The sequence below is a fragment of the Phasianus colchicus genome, chromosome 6 (assembly GCF_987193195.1).
Source record: "Phasianus colchicus chromosome 6, bPhaCol1.hap1.1, whole genome shotgun sequence".
NCBI lineage: Eukaryota > Metazoa > Chordata > Aves > Galliformes > Phasianidae > Phasianus > Phasianus colchicus.
The window spans coordinates 9,238,431-9,261,747 of NC_143441.1; the positions used below are offsets into that span (position 1 = coordinate 9,238,431).

A 23,317-nucleotide genomic window follows, 5' to 3' on the forward strand; every position below is an offset into this window, starting at 1 on the left:
AAAACAAATACTGGTACTAGGGCTGGGATAGCGAGTAGGCAAAGCTGCTGCTTTCTATTAACTGTGCTGGCTTATCCTGATGTAGGCTAGTAGCCTGTGTTGAGCTGTGGTCTCTGAAGTTTGGCTGTAATTGGGCTTAGGTGAGGCTTCTGCTAAGAAGTCGAAGTTTCTTGTGCTCTGTGGTCTTGGCTGGACAGGACTTGCATGGAAGAAGAGGCCAGGAGGCACTGAGTGAAAGCTAGGCAAGGAGGCTTAGGGAAGGAAAAAGAGGGGCAAACCAGGATGCTAAGAGGGAGCCATATATCTTGAGAATGGTCTAAGAATGATTAGATAGGGAGATGTGTTTTCCACTTACCTGGAGAAACGAGAGCAAGCACCTTCCGGCTGTTTTTTGTCACTAATGAAGAAAAAAGTGGTAATATAAGTAGCTCTTGCTAAACATTTAGAACATCTGGAAGAAAAGTGATGGAGGCATTAGGAACTCGAATTGTTTGGTGGAGTTGCCCTTCTAGGTGAGCATTCTGAAACTTTACCCATAAGCAACTAACTTAAAGTCATTTCCTGTGTTTATTTTCCCCCTACTTAGGGGGAAAAAACATGAAGCCTGCAGACCTGTGGGCCCTTGAACAACTCGTGCAATAGATAGTCCCTCTGCCAGAGCCAGCTGGTGACAAAGGCTGGCATGTTTAGTAGTCTGTGGGTTGTGTCATCACTTAATTTAACACGGTGACCTCATCATCTCTGTTCAGCCTCTTCTAGTAGCTGCTCTATGTGCTTGTCTTAGTGCTTTCAGCCTGGTATCTGCAGCTCCATGAACTGAGTCAGCCTGCTGATGAGTCACCACAGAGCCCTGCTCCAACAGGACTGGCACTCGCTGTGCTTCCCCCTCCCTTGGAACAGCTCACTGTTTGGTTTTGTTTCCCTCTTTATAAGCCAGAATTGCCTTGAGCTGCGCAGTAGTCAGGTGAGCGTTGTGAGGCTCAGCAGTAAGGAATGGTGCAGTTTGCAATTCAGCTGAGAGGTGCTGCAGAGAGTCAGGAGGGAAGGAAAAAGGTAGCCAGTAAACGTACAGGGAGTTTAGGAGGGATCAGCTGTGTACTCCCAAAACTGATTTCTGATGTTCAGGATGTTTCTTTGGTGTTCACAAAACGTGGTGTGGGGGGAAGCCTTTCAAAGTGTAAAATGAAGGCAGCTGTACTGACTTATTCAGAGGGAAAGTGGAAGAGAAAATAGAGGAAAAATGGCAGAAGCTGCATAACGAGAGCTAGAGATGTCAGTGAAGTATCCAGGGCCAGGTGAATTAAGTGTTCAGATTAGAACAATTAGGAAGTGTTTGGACACAGTTGGAGAAAAAGTCAAACCTCAGCAATGTATTTGTCCAATAACATCAAGCTGTGGAGACAGCTGTGGGTTTTAATTCTATTATGTAGGAGCAGAGGACTGAGGAGACGTTCAGAGTTAATGATTCTGTTCCCTTTGTTTTGCTGGCAACGCTGCTGTTTTGTTATAATGTTATCAAGCTCTGTTAGAACATATTTTCATATCTTCCTTTCAAAAAGCAGGGGGTGGAGTTATATCTTTGGTGAGGAGAACAGCAGTCAGTGACTGAGAGAGATCAAGCGGCAGCTGTAAAGGGCTCTCTGGTGTTGTAAATGCAACGCCGAACACATCAAAGGCAGATTTCAGGTGTAACTTTGTGAGCTGGTGTTGGAGTATGAGAGTCTCATGGTAAATATTAGGCTGGTGTTAAAAGTTGGAAATAAATGACCCAGTAATTGCTAACTTGGTCCCTGCTCGAGTGGAATACTGATGTGGAGGACAATTACAAAGCTGAGTGTCGTGATCTGTGTTGAGTAAAAGCTCTGGCTAGGATTACCTCCCTGCTGCTTCCAGCTCTTAGAAACCTGTGAATCAGATCAGAAACAAAAGCTAATGCACGAGGTTGAGCTGTTAAGAGGTAAATGTCACTGTTAGCCTGTGACTCTCATTCTCCCAGGTTGTGTTTCAGGTACTGATAGTGCCTCTAAAAGCTCTGTCCCCAGGGAGCTAAGTGGGAGGTGACATCCCTGCCAATTCTGCCTCACTTGTAAAGACCTGAGCAAAAGCAGAGCACTCAGTGTTGTTGCTGCTTGCTTTGAAGAAGCGGTGCTGAGAGCACTGGGGGTTGGAAGAACCTGAGTGTGCGTGTGGGCCCCACACAGAGGGCAGGAAGGTGGTGCAGCAGGGCGTCCTGCACAGCGCTGATCAAAGCGTTGGTTCTGTAAGCTGCCTAATGATCAGATTGCATTAATTTGTTTGTCAGGTGCCTTTATTAACTTCTCTCCGTGCGCAAGCAAATCAAAGGTTTCTCGTGTTCGGTTTTTAGTGAGTTCTAATTTGTAGGAGGTGAAGTCCATCAGCTCTGATGTAATTTTAGTGAAATACTATTTGAGGGCGCATTGTTGTAAAATAATAACTTCTACTGAGATAAGACCAGTTACCACAAGGTACGGTATGTGAAAAGAAGGATTTAAAACATGTTGCATCTTCATAATTAAATAGCAAAATCTCAGTGATTTGACAATATCCTATTTTTGTCTCCTCCCCTCCATTCCCCGGGTCTTAGCGTTATTCTTCAGAAAAGCCAGACATTCAGAAGTTTATGGCATACTTCCTGAAGGTTAAATGGAATCCATTCATGCAGTTCTTAAGACAGGGAGCTTTATTTCTTTTTTCAGTCCATGTTCTTCAATTGCAGTTCAGTGCATTTGTTGTTAGTTTTTGTAACATATTCAGGAATACGAATTGAAAATACTTTGGCCAACTTACAGTCAGCTTTTGTTTTTGAATGAGGTATACCTTACATCTGTTTGAGAAAATACCCTTTTGAATTTAAAAATCTTCACTGGATAAGTGTTTCTTTTCTTTTTTTTCTTTTTTTTTTTTTCTCTCCTGTAGTTCTCCTGCCTTTGATAGATCGTATGGGAGATGCCAAAGATCAAGTTCGAGAGCAAGCACAGAATCTCATATTGAAGTTGATGGATGAGGCAGCACCACCCATGGTATGGTTTCACCTTATATAGATTCAAATGTAGGTCTCCATTGAGCATATTACTTTAGCATGAGCTTGACTTTGAATTCATCATAATGTTATAGTGACTGTTAATGAAGTAAATGTTAAAGATATTCTTAATGGGTTAACAGTGATGCTTTGCTCAGTTGAAGATAAAAACCTATCACAGCATAATTCTGCAGTTTTTGCATATTGTAACTAAATTCTGACTAGATGTTTTCATGTCACGTGGCAGGACTTTAAATGCTGGAAACAACCTCCTATGTCTGAGTTTGTGTAATGGGAATAAGTAAGTTTATTTAGCTCAGAATTTAAAATTTACTTTATGCCTGAGCAAGTAGGAGTAGTCTCACAGTTCAGATGGTGCAGTCTAACTTAGAACATCTAGCTTTCTACATGTTTGACAGACATGTGAACCTCTGACGAACTCAGATGGGGATGTTTCCTTCTGCCTTGTCGTATGTTGAAGTTTGAGTTCAGCAAACCTTTCTACAGCTGTTAGCGCTGTATGGCTTCCAAGTGCTAAGTCTGGTATATCTACTCTGTGAGTCTGACAAATGTGAATGTTTAACAGGACATTATTGATGGAGGAGTGACATTATTTGGAGCTCTGAGAACCCCAGTTGTCAAGAGAAAGAGTTCTTTGAGTCCTTAATTTCTTAAAAACGTCTGTTTCCGAATTTAAATGGCAGAAGTTAATAGGGAATGTCTTATTTCTTGTGAACCAAAATGAAGTTTTCCTGCTTGCTAATTCCTGGCTTTGTTTATTTGTAGATAGAAGTTTGAATGTTTGTACATAGGGATTATGATTTTTCAGACTTTATCTGCAGTGAGAAAACTGTTCATGACTGCTTTGTGTGCTGGTACGAAAATATTGCAAGTTAAACAACTGCAGAAACTTAGATTTCAAGTAGGGTTTAGGTATCAGAGTATTGCAGTGTCATCCATGAAGCCTAGCCTTTATCCACTCACTCGTTGTATTTTTGATGTTATTCATTGCCAAGAGATGTCACAGCACTTGACGCTTAAGTGCTCATTGCTTGGTAGCTCACAAGTAACACGTTCCTGTGCCCAAGTTGCTCTGAAGTGTCTCTCATACAGACCTAGAGGTACACCCAACCCTACAGTAACAGCTTTTGGATAGATGCATTGCGTCTTGGAGACACTTTCCCTAAAACAGACACTAATAAAGAGAGTGGTTGTGCTGATTTTGTGTGGGCCCTGCTGATGAACAAGTTGTGGTTACTGGTGCATCTTTCCATTTCCAAAGGGAGCATTTGTTGTTAGACTGTACACTAAGATGATAGAAGGAAGCTTCCCCTTTGAAGCTTACCCACAGTGTAAGAAAGAATACAAGATTTGTGGGGTGCAAGGAACAGAATGTGTAAGTGAGAGGAGGCATGGTTCAGGTGTCAGCTCCCAGGACAGCTTTTATGTATTATTAAATACTTGAAAAAAAAAGCATCTATCATCATAGCAAGGACCAAAACAGAGGAGTCTTTCCTGTGCCTCCTACAGAGTTTTAGGCTCCCTTTGCTGCAGAGAAACATCCCTTTGGAGGAGCTGGGTGGAAACCTTTTTGGGGGATAAAATTTGTAAGTTTCTTCCTGATTGTCTCCTCTGGTTTGTTTTGATGTGTTCTTCAATAGTACTAAATTTGTCCTGTTGTCAGTTCCTTTTTCTCATTTTTAATGTTTGGGTTGTTTGTGTTGTGTTGTTTTTTGTTTTGTTTTTAAGAGCTTGACGTGGCTATTTACGTGCAGGGTATCATCAAAATAAGAATACAGACAGTATTAATGCATGAATAGGATAAAGAGAGGTTGGCACAAACGATTGCTAGCAAGTCAGTAGAGCTGAAATTTCTTAGAAGCCGTTTGAATTTCTGATTAGATGGATTCAGTACTCTCAGTAGGTTTAATAGCATAAGACTGAATTTTTTTTCAGTCTGCTTTCTTTCTTTGTGCAGTTTCCTCTCCGGCTGTTTCTGCACACCTGATGGGGAGATTTTCTTTATTTCACGTTAATCCTTTACAGTGGTCTAATTGGAGGGATGTTTTCTTCTATAAAATCCTGTTCTTTACTGTTAAGCTGTGCACTTCTGGCAAGCTATGTTCTGATTGTCTAAGGTTTTTGGTTTTTTTTTCAAAATGAGATGAAGTATAAGGCACACAAACAAGAAACCTCGAGACGGGTCCAAGTGATCAAGTAGGCTCTAGCTAAAACATCTGCTGCGAAGTGTGCTTCCTCATCAGTGCAAATGGTGCAGTATTCCCTGTTCTCTCACTGCCTGTTTTGTTGACCGATAGCTGTTTGTATTCCTTCTGCAAAGCCAAACACAGTCATTGGTATCTAGGAGATGTTATGCAGTCCCTGTACATCGCAGTTGCAGCCCTCCAGGGGCAGGAGGGAGGGAGGGTGGTGCCTGCACACGAGATGTGCTGCTGGCAGAGTGCGGCCATTGCTAGGCGACGCTGCCGCGGATGCTCGCGCCGTGCCGGCTGTAATGGCAGCACTGCAGCTGGGGGAGTTGCACTCTGGGGCTGTGCATCCGCTCTGAGGTACCACTGGGAATCCCACGTCTCGTAAGCTTTGCGTTTACACTCTTTACACTCTGTGCGGCTGGAGATTGACAGGGAGATGGAGAGGTAAAACAGTGAGCTGGACAGTGAAAGGCAACGGGAAACAAATGGGCAGGAAGGTAACGGAGGGCTTAGCGAGCCAGAGAATTGTGCTATGGAAAGCAACACCAGCACAAAAGGAGAAGTGAAAGCAGAACAAAAATGGAAGCTAAGAAAGTAGAATGAATAGGCAAGAAATAACTGAAAAATAAAGAAGCAAATCTAAAGCAGAAGTAGAGAGAAGTGGACAGCAGGAGTGTGGATAAGCACAAGCTAAACTGGATGAGAGGAGATCTTAGCTGGGAAACAATGTGAAGCAGAAGGGATATAGCAACTTCTGCTGGAGTCCCTAGTTGGAAATGTTAGTATTTCTGTTTAGCAACTGTAACAATTCTGTATATTTTCTAAAGCTGTTTCTCCAACAATGCAAATACATAGCTAGATTTCTGAAGAATATTTCTTGAAATTGTTTTTAGTTTACGAGTAATCTGTATTGTGTTTGTTACTGCATATTTTATAACTTAATTTTATCTGCAAAGTGTCTTTACTTTTCCAATGGACCTGTCTTGCATTATTTTTTTGTAAGTGTTATGAATGTAGATATAGAAAGTGGATAGAATTACACTGTATTGTGCTCCTGGTAATCAAAGACAATTATTTCTGTTTTATAGTACATTTGGGAACGCCTTGCTGTTGGTTTTAAGCACAAGAATTACCGATCCCGAGAAGGAGTGTGTTTGTGTCTTATTGCAACCTTAAACATGTAAGCTTTTTGTTTCTATGGAGACATAAGGATTCTATCCTTTTTCTTAATTGTCCTTTCTTGTCTGAAACTAATACTTCAGGAAGTCTGATTCAGTTAAAAGAATAAATGGGAAAAATCTGAACAACTTGACCAGTAAGCTTTCCAAAAGAAAGACTGAAGGTATAATTTTTTTTTTTTCAAAACTAAATGTGGGACTAGTAAGAGAAAGATGGAACTGATTGATGGTTGTATTTTATCAATGGTAAGCTAAAGATCCACTTTCTGTTTTTCCGCCAGAAAAGTAATTTTTCTTCTTCTTTTTCTCCAGTTATGGTGCCCAAGCATTAAGTCTCAGCAAGTTAGTACCACATCTGTGTGCAGCATTTGGTGACTCAAATAGTCAGGTAAGTGTTTCAATACTTCCTGGTGTTTCAACAGCCATGTTTAGAGAGAAGGATGAATGCAAAATAAATGAAGGCATTTAAGAAAAATTGTTAAACTTGCTTTGTAGTAGGTCATTATTTTGTTGTTAACTTTTTAACTTGTAGCTAAAAAAAACAAAGCAAAAAAACACCTTACATAGGTAAAACATCTGCAGTGAAAATCAAGTTGTCAATTAGAATGATGACATCTGTTGAACTTCAGAAAGCCTTAAAATGGAAATGGTTAAATTCTCTACTTTTCTAAAGCTGTGTCTTAGGAGGAATACTAAGAATACTAAGAATAAGTGAAGAAGAAGGCAGCATTGGCAGGAGATGGGCAAATAAACCTTGTTTTTAAGCTTACCATGTTGGTGCATCAAAGTCTTTGTCTCTTATACACACCATAGCATTTCTCTGTTCTGCAGAAAATCTGTTAAGAATTTGTCTTGTTTGTTGCCCATTAGTGAAGAGGTACTTTATATCTTGATAAAGCAGTTCTAGATTTAGTGCAGACTGCTACAAAGGACAGTACTCAGGTATTCCAGAAATTCTTTATAGAGAATAATGACGTGTGCTATTGTCAGTTTTTGTTGTGATGATTATGCTTTACATTTTTGTAAAAGGCACTTCATCTCTTGCTGTAATCATTTCTTCCCTTTACCCTAGATATTTTTACTCCCTTTCTTGTGCTTATGTGAAACCACGTAATTCCTTACAAAGAAGTTCAGGAAATGCTGTTTGCATTGGCCCACTCTTACAGGCTGTCAGATACCCAGTTTTCTAGAAGGTCCTTGCTGCACATAAGCAAGTGGTCAAAGCGAGATGATGAGGTGTCAAGACTGAGTTCAGGGACTAACTTTTGGAAGCGTTGCCTGGTGTGATAAGCTCCTAAAGACAGTGCATGTTTCCACAGATAGTATTCTTATGTCATTCCCAGAAATTCCCTCCAGAGCTGTTATTTCCAGGATTTTTCATTTACTGTCTGGAGATGCTCTAACTTGGAACAAATACCATCTTGAAATAACAGTTGTATTTCCTTTCCCTTCCATCCTCACTGTTTCAACTGTTCTGTGAAATGAGTTGGTGCACAAGTCTGGAAGATCAGTGCGTTGTCAGCAAAATGTTGTTTTGCTTTCTGAAATCCTGAAATGAAATAATGATTTAAACTTGGCTTTCACAGGTGAGAGATGCTGCCATACTAGCCATTGTGGAGGTTTATAGACATGTGGGGGAGAAAGTACGACTAGATCTTACAAAAAGAGGAATTCCTCCTGGAAGGTGAGCAAGTGGTTTTGATTTTGTGATGCTGAGCCTTTTCATGTTACTTTTTTTTTTTTAATCAGAACACAAAATTGACCAGAAATGTTGTGGTGTTTCTGACCTTCATTTTACAGTCTTTTCTGCTTGGAAGAGGTATATGGGTTTAGAGCCAAGAGCAGCCTAACATTCAGCAGTTAAAATTCCCTGATTTTAGGAGAAGGCAAGAGCTGTAAAATAGTTAAAAATATATATAAAATAATAGTAAATCAAAATTATGCATAAATATATATATATATATATATAATGGAAGTAGTGAGAAGTATAGTAAACAGTAGGGAAATAGCTGAAAAATACTTGAAAATATTCATAATGTTCCTTACTCTAGAGTTTGTGTTTAACTTGAATGTAGAGGGTCACAACTCTCTGAGAAGAACTTAATCCTTTCCATGCACTGTGCACGTGTGAGAGAGAAGTATGTGTACATGCGTGGAAGGGAGATGAAAGTATGGCAAATCCTGCACCAAGTCTTTACTTTCTTGAAGATAGTTACAATGACAGATGTCCTCCCTTGCTTTTGCTAACTGCATCAGAAGAACCCTCTCCACAATGGAGGTTTGCTCGTGGGCAGTTACATAAGAGATAGTTACTTAGAAAGGCAGCTACTTCTGAACTAAAGCTCTGGAATTCAGTGAGAAGGAACTGCTCTAAGGGAGTGTAAGCTGGTCTGGTACAAATGCCATGATACAAATATCATGGATATTTCATGCAAAAGGTGAAATGAAATTTTGAAAACGCTTTCTGAGTTGCTTTCTGAGTAATTCAAGTCTGTAAAGGCTGGTCTGCGTTTTGTGTAGGTTGCTTTGTATGAAATAAAAGTAGCCATTGTTTTGTTGTTAAGCATTTGTTTCGTTGCGAAAAACAGACAGATCTTGATCTTTCAAATTTGCCATTAAAATCATTTGCACTTAAAAAAAATCTTAACCCCATACAAACTGACGTAACAACTGCACTCTGAGTCCTAATGGTTTTTCTTTATTTTAAGAGAGCTGTGTCTGCTACATGGGCTCAGTCAGGATATCAGAATACATTCTGTGGCTGACAAGAACACTAAAAATTGTTAGCCTTAGTTTTTAACGGTTTATAAGGTATTGAAATACTATCATAGGAGAATGGTGTTAAATTGTTTCATGTGCTAGGCAGAGCTCAGCCTCTTTGGACGAAAACTTATCTTGCCTATAGGAATGGGAAATTGTATGCATTCTCATCTATTTAACCATTGTTACAGTTCAGGGGTATGAAGTGATTATATGGTTACCACAGAAGTTTAAATTGTATTATTACTACAGTTCCAAAAATTCAGTTCCCCAGCAGATAGTTTAATCTGAGAAAATCCTTCTTACGTTATGGCAGAGTCTTGGATGTTCTTTGGAACAGAGAATGCAAGCAAAAGAATGCAGATAACAACAGCTTTTGTCTGTGCTATGAATGTTGGATCTGACCATAAGTCTAGGTTCAGCACTCATCCTGTTCACGTTTCCATGTGATATAAACTAAGTAAATCTTGAGATCCAAATAGGATTAAACACCACAGGAGCTTTGTCTCTCCGGGTTAATCAACAGCTTCTAACTTAACTTGCAGCAGGGACCAAACTGCTGATTCCTACTGCCAGAATCACTTGAGCACCAAATTCCCCTTGATCTGAAAGCAAACGTAGTTGTGCCATTTTCATTTACAGAAACAAGCAAAGCTGGATTTGGTGCATATCCAGCTGGTTCTTGCCACTAATCTCAGCAGTTTCACACCTGGCAGTCAAGGTTAGCATAAAATAATACATGAACTGAGGCTCATGAGTGTTGTGTCTTCCCTAGTAATCTTCAAGTTGGGAGGAAGTGATGGGTTACAATTTGCTTGAGTTGAGCATGAAGCTACTGGTCTCCATCCCTAGTACTGATGGTAAGCAGAATTCCTGCTGTCTCTCCCTACTTAACACAGTAACAAGGCAGTTGACAAAGCTCAGGAAAGACAGATTAGCTCTATCTCAGACAGTTGCTCCTTCCCTGGCAGACCCAGTTTAAGAGCTTTCTTTCCCACTGTCTGCCAGGAGTTCTCCCTTCACTTTGATTCATTAAACTTTTCATATGGACATGCAGGAGCTATGGTCTGTGAAACAGCTTGATTTACGGCACCATCTTACCATTATTCTGAGGGAAATTTATGTTCATATTTGTGTGTCTGGGTAGGTTTTAAGGATTTTAAGTAAGTATTACGGATAATCTTAGTTCAGACGCAGCTGCTTTCAGTTGTTCAGTTCAGCCTTAAAGAATGCTATTGCAGCTCTTTCACTGTATGACAGTGCATTAAAATTGCAAGCATAAATATTAGCACCATTACTTCAATATTTGGTAAACATGTGATTTCAGAGAATGTAGGCTTGCTTCATTTGCATAACAAATTGCACATTGGAGGTCTGTGTGTTGCTGCCCGAGTGCACTCAGCCTTAAAGCTGAGAATAAGAGCTCATGTCAACTGGAAGGAAGGCAGGAAAGTTCATCAAGCATTATTTAGAGAAATCACTCCAATTATTTAAATATGAAAATAGTGTATACGTTTTATGTCTCTATAAATGTAAATGTACATACTAATTCAAAAACGGTAGCTTAAATAGGTTTTATAATCTGTAGGTTTGCACTTGCAGAAAATAGTAGGCTGTCTAGAGAGGGATATTGGTCCTGAGCAGGGTCTAGATGGCTAATAAAAGAAGATGCAGTTGTACTATTGTAGTTCAACTTCGTTTGCTACTAGTGTATTTTTTGTTCAGTCTCTGAGATTAATTTGCAAATAAATCTGCTGAATTCCTCTTTTCATGTATGCTTTTCAAGTTACAAATGTCAGAAGAATATCCTCATTTAGGCCTGAAGAACATTTCTTTTCTCATAAAAATCAGTATGGAGTCAGTGGCCAGAGATTTGGCTGTTCTGTTTTCCCTTTAGTTAAAGTTACTGCCAAAGAGGTTTGACAGTCTTTGTTATTGAGCCTGGAAGTATTAGTGTTTATATGTTTGTGGATACTGAGAGTGGATATTGCATTTCTTGCCCTTTGAGCCAAGAATATGGAACCATTTTTGTTCCATTTGGACCAAATGGAATTTGTTAGAGTATGAAACATGCAGCTGATCTTCCATGAATAGAGGAAATACATATGGACTTAGAAGTTAGCACTGGCTTGGTCTGAGTGTTCACAGCCTTTCAAGATCTTTCAGGAAGTTATCTGACAACTTTTTCCGCCATTACTTGAGTAACATAAATGTAAAAAGTACATTTATTTGTTTAGAGTTCTCGTGTCTAAGGCTGCAGCTTCATATCTTGAAATGCTACGTATTTTACAGGATGCATTTATGAGTACTGCATTTAATGTGGTCTGCGCATTCTACATATCTGTCTGGTTCGTACTGTAGACAGGGTTCAGCTGTGTGTCCACATGTGGGCACTTCTTTTTTTTCCGAAGGAGGAAGTAAGGAGAAATGTATGTCAGCTTAAGCTGTGTCTACACTGCAGGATACGTCTGTCTCAAGTCAGAAATACGTGCTTTTAAGCTTTTGCAGCTGGCGGTGCCGTGTTCCTCTTTAGCCTGTACCACTGTAACTGCATAGCACTGAGTGCTGACAGGTTATTAGTGAATGCTTATAGCTACTACTTTATCAGATATTCTGCTCAGAGTGAGAGACAGCATGTGTATCATCACAATGTATTTATAAGGAAACATTTCCTTGTTCTCTGCTTTCTCTGCTTAAAATGCTCTGTGAAGCATGTTTTGAGAACTAAGTTCAAAAGAGCAGGAAATAATTTTTTGTTTTGAATTCTCTGAAAAATGTGCAAAAAAAATGTGCCAAAAGCACACCATCAGCCTAGCAACATATAAGAATCAAGGTGCAATTCTAAAGGAAATCTCTTATTCTCTGTAGTCTTCATATTCAGCTTCTCTCAGGATAATAGCTTCAGCATTTCGGACATACTGTTAAGGGTGTTTGTTTGTTTTATAGACATTTGAAGTAAGGTGGGCCTTCCTGTGAAATTCTCAGCTAATTGTGTGGTGTCTAGCAAATGCTTTCAAGTATTTGGCAAGGAAAAATAATACTTCAAGGCTACTAAAATATTTGAAAGTGTGAGGTAGCGTAACTGAGCTGTACCCACTATGAGAATTGCCTACTGTTGTGTGACTTGTAGTTGATAAATGTGCATTTAAGGTCAGTATTCAGTCCTGCTTGTTTTGTACCTAAAATATCCTCACATCTGTACATACCATACTGAGATACTTGTACAGCTTTTATTGCATTTTCTGCAGAAGTGATGAGAACTGGCTGTTCAGATTTGGCCAACTTTCTTGCTTGAATAGCATTTTCTACCGTATGGGACCAGACTGGAAATGTGAATTTTTTTGGTACTTTTTTTGTACTTTTTTTTTCTTTCTGTTTAACAAGTAGCAAAGCAATTGCAGCGTGTTTTCCACTGTGAGAATCAGTGGTACAGAAGTGTTAGTGTTCCTGGAGTCTAGAAAAAAGAATTTCTTCTTTTCAGTGGAAGCACAAACCACTTAAAAATATCTTTATAACAAACCAGATTTTTCAGAACATTAGCAATTGTCACAGAACAAATGAAATATCAATGACCGCCTGTTTTTTTCATATAAGCATTCTGTAGTTCAAATTGTTGCCTTATAGAGCTGTGTATAAATTGGGTAATATCACTGCCTTTCTGAAGCAAGTATATAATATTACTAAGCCTCTACTCCAGAATTTTCATTATTTTTTGTGTTACTAATAGTGATGCTCAGTTTTATTTGCTGACTTGGTGACATTGCTTTATGTGTATTTGTGTGAAGATGCTCAACTGACTGAAGAAGGGGAGACCCTTGGAAATGGTTTCTAGAACTCATAATCCCTTGTCTGACTGCTTTATATATACTAAGAAACTAATTCATGTTTTTACTGGTAACCTGGAGGATTTCCAATATGTAAATATATGTTTATATATATATATATTTATATATATTTTTGTTCTTTACAGGTTGCAAACAATCTTTACAAAATTTGATGAAGTGAGAGATTCTGGAAATATGATTTTAAGTAACATCAGTGGTGAGTATGAAAGAACATATGTTAATCATCAGCTTCAGATTAATGCAAGATAAATATTTGAATGCTAGTATGAACAGTGTGAGATGGTTGACAAGAAACATCTGCAAGGATACAGAGAAAAACAGACATTTGCATAGTGAAACAGACTTACGTTACCGACACTGTTTTTTAGGACTGCAGTCAGAATACAACTGGAAAAGGTTTTGAAATCACATGGAAACTGGTGGTGAATCTTTAACAAGTTCTGTGTGCATGCAGTAGAGGCTACGAGAATGCTGCAGAGTATTCGTGCGTGGAAAAAATGAAATCAAACAGGCTTTTATCTTACAGTGATTCCAAAAGAAAATAAGTGAATAATGGCTGTTTTGTGTGGTTTCTTCTCAGTTAAAATGTAGAATGATAGAGTAAATTCTAAATTAAAGAAATAGGTGATTGAAGTATTCAGAGACGCTTCAGTGTGGAAGTTGTGACTTCATCTTAAAATTCTCCTTTAATGTACTGACTTTAAGCTCTTTTTCTGGTGTCTTTCATGAAAATGAAGCCTGTTATGCAGTGAATCCTTGTTGCTTCCTGCTGCAGTCCTGAAACAGTATCTTATGGGATGAAAGAGCAAAACCATCATTCTTTCTTACTTAAAACTATACTTTAAAAAAGAAAAACAAACAGCAGTTACATAACAGCACAACAAGGGAGGTGTTGTGGCAGTGGCTTTAATTTGATTGGTTTTGAAAGCTTCATTGTCTGTCTGTCTTCTGCACAGTTGGCAGATTTTGGTTTATAGTGGAAGATTTTCAGATACTTCTGGTGAAATTATACTGAAAAGGAAGCTTTGCTAGATCTAAAATGTAACAGTTTGAGGGTAGAAATATTTTGAGGAATGCATATGTGATTTGATAATGTATGCAAATGTACTTTTTCATTTTAAACACTCACCTTTCTGTCATTACTGTGAAAACAGAGATTGTGGGCTTGCAGAAGTGCATTTTTAAACCTTTTTGAGATTACAGTGAAGTTCTACGTTGCATTCTAGTTGGAAGTAAAACATTACTATTCTTGGGCACTTGGAAATAAGAAAATATATTTATAAGGATTACTATAAAAATGAACAATAAATATGTTCACTTTTGAGAAGAATGTTTTACATAAACATTTTTTTTGATCGTAGATTGACTCCTATTGGAAGGACAAACCATTTTTTTTTTTTGCATTTAAAGTTCTTACCACTGCATAGGTTTGAGTGGTTCATAGATACATGTTAGTTGTACTTTTTCTGTTGGCAGTTCTTGAGAGATAGGAGAAAGTTACAGGAGAATATAAACATATTGAAGTAATTTAAATTGTGGAAATAAAGAAACAACACACTTATTGCTGGACTAGTTCACATAGGAGCTTTTGGTTTGTATCTTACAAGAGTAGATGCAATTTGTTTTAAGCCATTTTACCTCATCTGTACAATGCAGGTATTAGTGCTGATCTGCAGTGGTATAAATCCTTTTGGGCTTGTAGGTGGCAAATTCTGTGCAGAAGCTACTATGAGTTTGTTTCTTTAGTCCCAGAGACAGAATCCCTCTCATACCTTTGTTTCAGAATCTCTGTTCATCTGTTGAATCCATCTAAACGGATATTTTTTTAATGCTATGGAAAATATACTCTTCTATTGTTAGTGGTTTATCTCGACCTTCTCTTTCTTTATTCTCTGAAGGACAGTTTATATTTACTGCTTCCATGTGTAGATTTAAAGTTAGTGTTGAATTCCTGTAGCTTTCTTACCAGCTTTTCTTTTCAGAGCTTTATCAAACATCTCTGGATAAAGGCCAGATGTTAATGTCTAAATACATGTGTTACAGTACAGAGGATATTTTAGTGCTTTTGAAGGCTGATGTTTTGGAGTAGGGTTGTGTTTCCAAAGGGTGAAGAGTCGAAGGCCAAAAACTGTTCCACAGACTTCAGTGTAATTAGAATGGTAGAGTCCATAGCGGACCCTTTCTTTTTTTTTTTCCTTTTAACCTCCAAAAGGAATGGCTTTTTGCTATCTTAGCTGAGTTGTTTTCTCAGAGGAGTTAGCTGTAACTGATGGGAGTTCTCTTCAAAGTGTGTGTTGGAAATGGAAACGTTTGTTGAAAACAACTGTCAGAGGTGCAATCTTTTCCGTAGTTGTAAGTGGCACCGCTGTGCTGGTAAATCTTTGTCGTGCTGACCTAGTTTGTGAGAATCCAGAGATGTCACTTAGGTTCCTTTCTTCCAACAATACTTCTGACAGTTGTTCAGTCACTTCATTTTGCATATGCAAAAAGAGAACCATAACCTAGAAAAATAGCAGCTTTAAGCAAGCTGAATACAAGAATGTTTTCTATAGTATTTTTAATAATTCAGACAAACAAACAAAAAAGAAAAATATGCTCCTACTAACACAGTTAAACATGTGACAGGTTTTAGAAACGTATTGGTGTTCTTCAGCATGTGTGGGAGAAACAAGGGAGGAGAGGAAAAGGTTCTCCTGTGTTCTCATGCACACTGGTGGATTTCATCTGTTGTTACTCCTTTCATTGTGATAATGGACCTAGCATGAGCAGTCCCTCCTTCATTGAATCTAATCCCTGATAGAACAGTGAAGAGAGCGGGGAATCAGTTGTCTGTAGGGACTGATGGATTCTAGCGAAGGGCGAAAGATGTGAAAAGCACATTGAAATGAGTGCTGCTAGAATAACTGGGGCAGGGTGTAGCTTCAAAGCCAGCAGATAAGTATGGAAGGCCCTGTGTCTAACGATGGCTCGAGTCTTATGCTGCTGCTTGATGAGTCGTTACAAGCTTAAATAATATCATACCAATAATTTGCCTCTCCAGCTGACCTTTAATTCCCTCTCCCCCCTGTCTTGATTGCAGCATCTCCCCTCCAATAAGCTGTGGTTAGTAAAATCAGACATCTTTTCTTTGCCACGAATTATGTGAATGAATGAGCTGTTCTGAGAACCTTGGGTTCTGTTTACATTCACAGTAATGCAGCATGTTATTAGAATTGTATCTGGATGTGTTTGTCTGTTACGCCAAGTCTTGCGTGCGGTGCTTGTTTTGCCATTTTGCTTCAGCAGAAATGTGTTGCATCCCTGCAAACTGGAGGAGGCTCTTTAAAGCACCTCCCCATTTTTCAGCACATGAATGTGCATTTCTATGGAAACGGGACCGGCAGCCAATCTCAAAGCTGAGCAAGCACTTGTTTCTGCCGGCTGAGATTTGTAAATACTGTTTTCCCTAAGAGAATTTAAACAGACCTCCGTACTGGAGAGCAGCATACGTTTTCAGACAGGGAGTCAAAAGTAGGGAGAACAATAACTGAGCCCTGTGCTTTGCTTCATTCAGTGGAATGATCCAAGCTGAATATTGATTGTGCCTCTCTATTCAGCCCATGCAGTTTTCCCATTAAAGGCATGCCTCGCAGGGCTACCTTACAAACATAGCATGCGATCGGTGGGATGCACTCATTTTGGTGTCACACTCATTTTGGTGTCACACTCATTTTGGTGTCACACTCATGGGGGGGTGATGGTATGGATTGCAGACACAGCCGAGGCGTTTGTTCTATAGCAGACAGTAAACATCTGCAGCAGAAACGGGTATTTGCTTTGCCACGTTTTGCTTTTTTCTTTCTTTCTTTCCGATTTTCCTTTGTTGTGTTCGTTTTGCACAGGGGGTTTCTGTGAGCACACACAGTGACAGCCCGTGCCAACGGGACGTGGTGTGAATGTATAGCGTGAGAAACGCTGAGGCCGCCGATAGGTGCTGCAATCATTTTACGCTATTTGGGGTCCGTCCGTGTTCTGCTTGCTCATACGGCAGCTCAGAACGCGTTCGCATGACGATCAGTTTCACCCGCTGCCCTTTGTGGCTTACACCCGCACCGTGCCTCGAGGTGCCCCGTGCGCGTCTCTGGGCTCCGGAGCTCGGCGCCCGCGCTGCTGGAAGCGAGCGGCTCGGCACGGCTCGGCTCAGCGCGGCGCCGCCGGTTCTCAGACGAGAGGGAACGAGGCGGGAGGAAGCGCTTATCGCTTATTACAGCACACGGTGCCGTCGCGGCGGTTTCGGGCCGGCCGCGGGCGGGAGCTGAGGTTCCGTCAAGCTTTCCTGCCGGCCGCAGGACGCTCCGCGGCAGCCGGTGCCCGGACGCCGTCAGGACAAGGCGTTTTCCTCCAACCGAGCGGCACGGAACGCCTCTCCCCTCCGGCCGCCCCGCTCGCGGCTCCGGCGCTCCGTTCGGCCCGGCCGGGGCAGGGCGCGGGCACGTGACGGCGGGGCGGAGCGGGGCGGAGCGCAGTAAAAGTCCCCGGTGGGACGGGGCCGGGCCCGGTTGCCGGCGGGACTGCTATTTTGAAGCGGGGCGCGGCGAGCGGCTGTGGCGGCGCGGAGCGGGGGCCGCGCGGCCCGGCACTCACCGCCCGCGGCCGCTCCGCGCTATGATGGCGATCGGGGACGGTGAGTGGCCGCTCCGAGGGCGGGCGCGGGGTCCCGCGGCGGTGCCCGCGTTGAGCGCGCCGAGCCCCGCGTGCGGCGGCTCGACGTCTCGGCCCGGTGCGGGGGGTCCCGCCGCGAGAGGTCCGCCCCGTGAGCGGGAGGCGTCCGGCCGCGCTCCTCGGCGGGGAGAGGCGGCGCTGCGGGCGCCGAGAGGGAAGCGGCTCGCCGCCGGGGCTGCCGTGCCGCTCGGGTGACGCCGCGGCGCGCGGAGCCGCGTTTCGTTACACAAACCGGGGGAAAGTAGGTCAGTAAAGCGGTGCGGGCCCTGCGGTCGCGTTTTGGATAAAAACCGGATTCGTGTTCTGCCTCCGTGCCCGACCGTCCCCCGGTGTGACAGCTTCCCGTGCGTGCGTCTTCGTTTTCAAAGGAAGTCGAGAAGTTGTCGTTTGGCTCGAAGCAAGATGAGGAAGATAGGAGGAGGGCTTTGCGTTTACAAAGCGTGATGTGTGTGGTGCTAGAAACGCTGAGGAAACCGGCCCTATAAGGATTCTGTACGTAGGTGAAGGCGAATCTTTTATCTGAGTTTGCTGAGATGGCAGTAGCGAGAGCCTGGACAAAGACCTGTTCTGAGGTGTCCTGAAATGGATGTGTGGCACTGGGTGCCCTCAGCAGAGGGATCCGAGCCGCAGGAGCGAGGCCGGGCGGTTCAGAACACTCGGGCTGTTCTCTGACGTTTGTTTTTATTTGCTGTCAGCAGGCTGCGGGGGAGGTCACTGTCTTTGTGGAACTGAGCGCACACTGAGCTCTTTCTTGTCATTTTTGCTCTAGGACTGTTTTTCTCAGTGCCGGTTTCCCATGAAGCAGTGCAGATCTGTGTGCTGTAAACATGGGTCGTGGTAAGGCGCAGATGAATGATGTGAGTTGTAGCATATTAAGAAATAACTGTATTCCCCAGACAAAGCCATAGGATTTTTGTGGTTCTCTAATGGTCGAGGGTTATGAAGTGAGGGTGGTTGCAGAGCTTTGCTCCGTATAATTAAATTCGTCATTAACAAAGGCACTAAGAACAGAGTACTGTTCAGGCAGTCAGCTGACGTTCTGTGTGGGAGCTTTGAGCAGTAATGCCAGATACAATTAAGAGTGTGTAGGATGATTATGTAGCTGCTGGTTTCTCTTGCAACTATTGCTTACCACATTTACAAAGAATTCAGTCCTTTGGCATTGTGTTATAAAACTGTTAGGGATAACAAAACCTTAGTAACCATTAAGAAAATGTTCTGATTTCTTTTTCTCAACGTAAATGCTGTTTTAGCCGTGACTTTCCATTTCACAATCATCCCGTACATCCTGCAACGCAGCAGACACGTTCTGTTCTAAGGGTGGTGATTCTGTAGCTTGGAGAAGTGTCTTTTCTTGACAAACTGGCTCTGTGCTGTGGCGGTACGTTTAGCTTACTGTCTGTGAAGGTACACCATTGTTCTGGCTGATGTGCTGCTACGTCAGAGAACAGAACTTGTCATTTGTTTTCCTTGCTTTGTTTATTTAATCAGCCTGGATATGTTGTGAAGGTACATGGAGTTTGGAAGTATTGTATGGAGGTGGTATTTTGAATGTTTTGTCTGAAATGCAAGACAGTGGCTTATTGTAACTGTTCGGCATTCTTTCAGTGTTTCTGGAGCATGAGTGGGAATGTAAATAAAACATAATGCTTAAATGTTGAGTCTTAATCTGATTTCCAAAGTGAAGATTAAAGGGAAAAGCCAAGTGTTCTGTTTACCCCTGTTAACTGTCTCAAGCTCTCCAGTCTTTTGTTTGAAGCATGCAGAGGAAGAAAATAACTCTGTTTCTGGACTAGTGAGCAATGGAACTGTTACTTCCACTGCAGTGAATGTGTGCCAGTGGGAAAGCATTCAGTGTCTCGGTCTAAAGGCATTTCACATGCCTGTGTGAATGTAGGTCTGTGTTTGTTCCTTGAGTTGCTGGAGGAAACTAGTCAAGATCCATTCCTTGCTTGGGATTTCTTGTTTCTTGGAGAGACTAATGCATTCCTGCCCTTATCCGCTGATAACCAGATTAGGGTGTTTAGGAGGCAGCTAACGTAATGGCAGGGTGGCACATCACCTTGTGCATTCCCTTTGTGCCTTGTCTTCAATTGGTCGCTTCCATCATCTCTTTCTTTCCTTGGTGTAAGTCAGTACTGTGCCACTTCATTGTTCTCCAGGTGAGGGACTGTCCTGCTCTCAGTTCAGCAGGTTTATTAAAATAAGGATGGATTTATCTGCCTAAAACTTGGGGCCATGGGAAGAGTCATGAAAGAAAGGTTAGACCTAAGTGTTCTTTGGATGCACAGCCAAATGCAGTTCCAGACACAAGGTATTTGGGAGCTATCTAAAAGCATCAGATCAGCTTTGTAGGAGTGCATTCTTGGTTCCCTCATCTGTTTACTAGTATGTACCAAATATTCTGTCTTGAACTGCATAGATGAAAGAGGGGATGTTTGTGTAAATGCTGTACGGTGTTAACGATGTTTGATGACTTCAAGCACTCATCGCGTTCCAAATGATACAGTATATGCAACTGATTCAGCTGCTTATACTAGTAATTATATCCACATATAGTAAGAAATGTACTGTAGCACATACACATATGAAATTATGGGCTTTGTCTTTTTTGAAAATACCTCATTAATGTGTCCTGGAGTACAGGAACCGTCACCTTCTATTCCCTGATGTTCTTCTGAGCGGAAGGCTGTCTTCCTAAGTCTTTAATCTGATTAGTGCTTTCTGTAAAATGTGGGTGCTGCTCAGCTTTAATATGTTATTTTTGACAAATAAAAATAAATAAATAAAATTGAACACATTAAAGTTAAAAGGCTGTAGAGTTTGTTTTCAGATGATAGCTTAATTTTCAGTATATAAATACTGTTGTCCATATGCACTTTTGACATGAATTTCTGACTATTCAATTCTCCTCTGGTAGAAGGGAGGAGGCTTTTAAAACCCACTCAGGCCTGGGAATGATAATAAATAAAGCAGTCGTTACATGAGCCCAGAAAATGGGCAGGATTTCACTGTGATGCTTTGTACTATCCGGAGCCATTTCCTGAAAAAAATCTTTTAGACAGAAGATGTTGGGAAGTAGAAATGCATGGCTTCTTCCCTTTTCTGTTTTCCTTTGAGCACGTTTTGTACATATGCTAACTGCGCCTGCGCTGGCTCATTTCCCTTTAGAGGAGCCCTACACCTCTTCCATTGCAAGCAGCTGGTAGGCGCTGTGCTCGGGGGAGTGGCTTTCCTCCTTCTGTCTTCGAGATGAAGGACAGATACTGTGAGTTGGAATTACATGGCTGTTCTGAATCAAACCAGCTGAGAGGTTCTTTTCACTGTAAGGTCATGTGGAACTATCGCAGTGTTTAACATAGTTTATGAGTGGTGTTTTGTCTTTAAAGTGCACATACCATGGCTAAAAGCTGACAGTGAAACAAATAAATGGGGGAGGGAGGGAATGTGTAGAACAGCCAAGGGCATTATGAAAATGAACACTTTCTGCTCAGCGTGGATGAACAGAGTAAGGTTCAACATGGAAACAAAGAGTTTCAAAGAAGAACTATATAAGTCAGACCATTTCTTACTAACAAACCTGCAAACATATGGAAAAGGAATCACCATTTTCTGGATAGCAGTAGATTCTAGACTGATAACTGAACTTGATTTTTTTATTTTAGTCATATTGCTGGATTTCTTATATTCCAGCAATATGACTAGAAATAATTTTTGTCTTTAGGTTTCTAAATAACATTCATAAATGGTTGAGGATATTCTGGTGTTCAGAACTGTGGAGTTTGTGTATATGATTCTGTAGTTCAGGAGTCAAAAGGGGCTGTTTCCTGTGTTTTTGATGATGTGTGTGTGAAAGATCCCTGCCCCGTAGCAGAGGGTGCTGAGGCAGGGCAAGGGGACAGCCTCAGTGTGTGTGCAGTGCGGTGGCTGTTCCTCGGGCTGGCAGTGAGGGCAGCGTGTCCTGCTGCGGGGTACGTTCTGTGTGCGGGAGGCAAGGAGGGGGCGCGGGAACCTGCGTGCAAACTCGAAGCTTCCTGAAGCAGAGAGACAGTCAGTGGTTGTCTTTTTTCAAATGAAAATGTGTTTATTTGTTTTGTGGTTTTGACTCTTTTATTATTTTGTATCAATGTTTTAAATTGTTGATTGTCCAGTGTTGAAAGAGAAGTGCAAGCAAAGCATCTGGATTGGATCTTCTTGCTGAAGTTCAGCACTTCTTCGTGTCCAAACCGAAGTGTGGTTCTCCCCAGGATCAGCTGCCTCTATTCCTTCTTTGACTTCTCCCACCCTGGGCAGGAATGAGGGAGGAGGACAGGAAGGATGGGCTCATGAAAGCCTTGTTCTATCAAAAGAGAAGGATGATGAGGAAATGGAGGCTCTGTGTGAGCCCATGGGATGGCCCTGATTCAGTGCTGTCCCTCCTGACTAAGGGTAAACTTACAGGATCCTTGCACCCCTGAGATGTGTGAGGTCCCTCTGTCAGACTCGTCCCGCTGCCCCGGCACAGCAGCTCCAAGGATGGCAGTCCCTGCCCTGCCCTCTTCCTCAGGACTTGGTGAAGAAGAGATGAGAGGACTTGGGAAGGGACGAGGGAGGGGGTGGGGAAGGAAGGGCTCGTAGGAGCCTTGGCTGTGGAAAGAAGAAGGAGCAGGCAATGGAGGCTGCACGTGAGCCCGCAGGATGGCCGTGAGCTGGGGCTCTCCCGGGTAAGGGCAAACTTACAGGACGGGAGGATCAGCGCCGGCGTCGAGGCGGCCGTTTGGCGGGAGGTGGACGGATCCTGGCGCCCCTGCGATGGCATTTGGGGCGCGACCTCTTCCTGGTTGGCCTGGCAGCAGCAGCGAGATGGCCAGTGTGCCCCGATGGAGGTGGATCCACTTCCATCAGCTCATCTGCCACAGGTGGATCCACCTCCATGGGCTCTTCTTGGCTGCCAGGCGGGTCCACCTCCATGGGCTGGATGTCATCAGCCTCTTCCAGCAGCCGCCTCTTCTTTAAGGGTGGCTGCTCCATCCCGTCCTTGGAAATCACAAGAAATACAAAGTATCTTTTGGAGATACTGCAAAGTGCCGCTGTCTCCTGCTGTGTCAGCTGTGGGACTGCAGTTGAGGGCAGTTGGGTGCCCATGGCAACAGGATTCTGAGCAGCAGGTGCTGGCCCAAACATGGCGGCTGGCAGTTGGGGCCTGCGGCCATTTCTGGGAGGCAGTGGCACGAATGTAGCAAGAGGGTCAGTGGGGCAGGGGCTTCTCAAGCCCCCTGCAGCTGCCTGGGGTGGAGGAGGGGCAAAGCATGGTGATGCCCCACAGGCAGCCGAGGGAGAGGCAGTCATTAAAAGCAGTGGAGTTTGTGTGGTCGTGTCGGCTGTCCTTTGCCATCCCTCAGCTCTGGCCCTGGAGCGTGAGAAGGTGGCATCTCTTCTGCCCTGATGCCAAAGCAGAGGGGTGTGGAGGAGAGGGCCTGGCGTCCTCTGGGCGGCCGCACTGGGACTGCAGGGGGTGCGTTGGAGGGCTGTGAGGTCCTTGGGGCCTGGTGCTGGGGTTTTGCACGTGGGGGATGGAAGGCTGATTAGGAGCTGCTGTCC

General features: G+C 42.5%; 1 protein-coding gene and 1 long non-coding RNA gene across 14 annotated transcripts in view; one reads left to right on the plus strand and one right to left on the minus strand.

Annotated features, from left to right (window-relative positions):
* Window positions 1-23,317, plus strand: part of CLASP2 (cytoplasmic linker associated protein 2) — a 138,520-nt gene that overhangs the window by 17,288 nt on the left and 97,915 nt on the right. For all 13 annotated transcript variants that reach the window (XM_090142371.1, XM_090142372.1, XM_090142376.1 and 10 more), the window contains exons 3-7: window positions 2,938-3,041; window positions 6,342-6,433; window positions 6,744-6,819; window positions 8,018-8,115; window positions 13,162-13,232. In XM_090142371.1, the coding sequence (XP_089998497.1) occupies window positions 2,938-3,041; window positions 6,342-6,433; window positions 6,744-6,819; window positions 8,018-8,115; window positions 13,162-13,232 (441 nt within the window). The remainder of the gene's footprint in view (window positions 1-2,937; window positions 3,042-6,341; window positions 6,434-6,743; window positions 6,820-8,017; window positions 8,116-13,161; window positions 13,233-23,317) is intronic.
* Window positions 21,792-22,575, minus strand: LOC149917408 (uncharacterized). The gene is made up of 3 exons (XR_016467662.1): window positions 22,457-22,575; window positions 22,176-22,363; window positions 21,792-22,076 (listed from the first exon to the last, which is right to left on the minus strand). It is a non-coding gene; the product is annotated as an uncharacterized LOC149917408 (long non-coding RNA).